Genomic DNA, 1,242 nt, shown 5'->3' on the forward strand with positions numbered 1-1,242 from the left:
TTGAATACTAGCCAAATTATTTTATAAACTGATTTGGTATACCGATCTCGTAACTCCAAGATTACTTATGATTTACACGAGAATATGCCCAAAAGTGCAAGATTAAGTCTTGTCAATACAACGCCTTTTTTCCCCCCAAGAAGAAAAATCCCATTTGGATTTGTTCTCGCCAACGTCATACCATGGTGATTCCCTTTTCAAGGTAGAAAACGCACGAGCGAGAATACACGTTTTCACTACATTTTGCTCGCGACGACATTCTCTCCCGTCTCGCCTTTCACACCAGGAGTAAAAGGGTTAAGAAGCCGCGAATGTTCTCGGACATAGCGAAAATTTTGTTTGACCCTTTCTTATAAAAGCATATCGTCGATCCAGTTTCTTCCCTCCATCACATCCTTCTTCACTACTCTTAGGCAACGGAGAAGTTTTCTCCCGATGGCTACCTCTGCCGTCACCGCCGCCGCCCCCACCTCCTCCTCCAAATCCTTCAGAATCGTCTCCCGTACGATGCAGTCACTGGTCCTCCTCATTGTCTCGATTGGCACGGTCATCACCATCGCGTGGCTCGTCCTAAACCCCCGCCCTCCCGCATTCCGGCTTGACTCCCTGTCCCTCTCCGGCCTCCCCAGTGCCTCCGATGCCTCATCCCGTCCTCCAGGACCCCACGTTCGGATCCAGCTCACCGCCACCAACCCAAACAAGAAACTCGGCGTGGTCATCCAGGACGTCAACCTCTGGCTCGCAAAAGTTCACTGCAAGTGCCAGCTCCCTCTTGAGCCCCAACCACACAGCATCGTCGGAGTATCCCATCAGTAAAAGGAGCCAAGAAGTCCTCATCTTCGAGGGCAAAACAGCCCTGAGGCCTCGCCGAGGAATGAGGAAGAAGAGGCCGTTTCATTTCCCTGTGGGTGAGGCAGTGATGTCCGTGAAGATGAAGGTTAGCGTCAAGTTCATGCATGCATATTGGCCGAGCAAGCGCATGTCGGTAAAGGTGGAATGCGAGAATTTGAGCATCGAGCTCTCCTCCTCAATCGGGAAGTTAAAAGATGGAAAGAAGGATTGCTTGGTTCACTTCGCTTAATCAGCAAAAATTAATGGGAAAGCTCAATTTTTCATCATTACTCCTGAATAATCAATCTCCTCATGATCATCATTTCCTTGTCTCTGAAGAACGTTAGGAATAGTGGATGCATGGATCACGGAGTTCTCCATTCCTTTTTGAATGGATGGAGTTTCTCTTCG

At 48.8% G+C, this 1,242-nt stretch overlaps 1 protein-coding gene across 1 annotated transcript; it reads left to right on the forward strand.

Annotated features, from left to right (window-relative positions):
- Window positions 1-435: 435 nt before the first annotated feature.
- Window positions 436-816, forward strand: LOC120296030 (NDR1/HIN1-like protein 6). Its single transcript, XM_039317679.1, has one exon. It carries the CDS (start codon window positions 436-438, stop codon window positions 814-816), a length of 381 nt encoding a protein of 126 aa, XP_039173613.1.
- Window positions 817-1,242: the final 426 nt, after the last annotated feature.

This window comes from Eucalyptus grandis, chromosome 7 (genome assembly GCF_016545825.1).
Source record: "Eucalyptus grandis isolate ANBG69807.140 chromosome 7, ASM1654582v1, whole genome shotgun sequence".
NCBI lineage: Eukaryota > Viridiplantae > Streptophyta > Magnoliopsida > Myrtales > Myrtaceae > Eucalyptus > Eucalyptus grandis.

Bases quoted from the DNA above. Each gene is read 5' to 3' on its own strand.
- LOC120296030 (XM_039317679.1), top strand. From the start codon at position 436: ATGGCTACCTCTGCCGTCACCGCCGCCGCCCCCACCTCCTCCTCCAAA.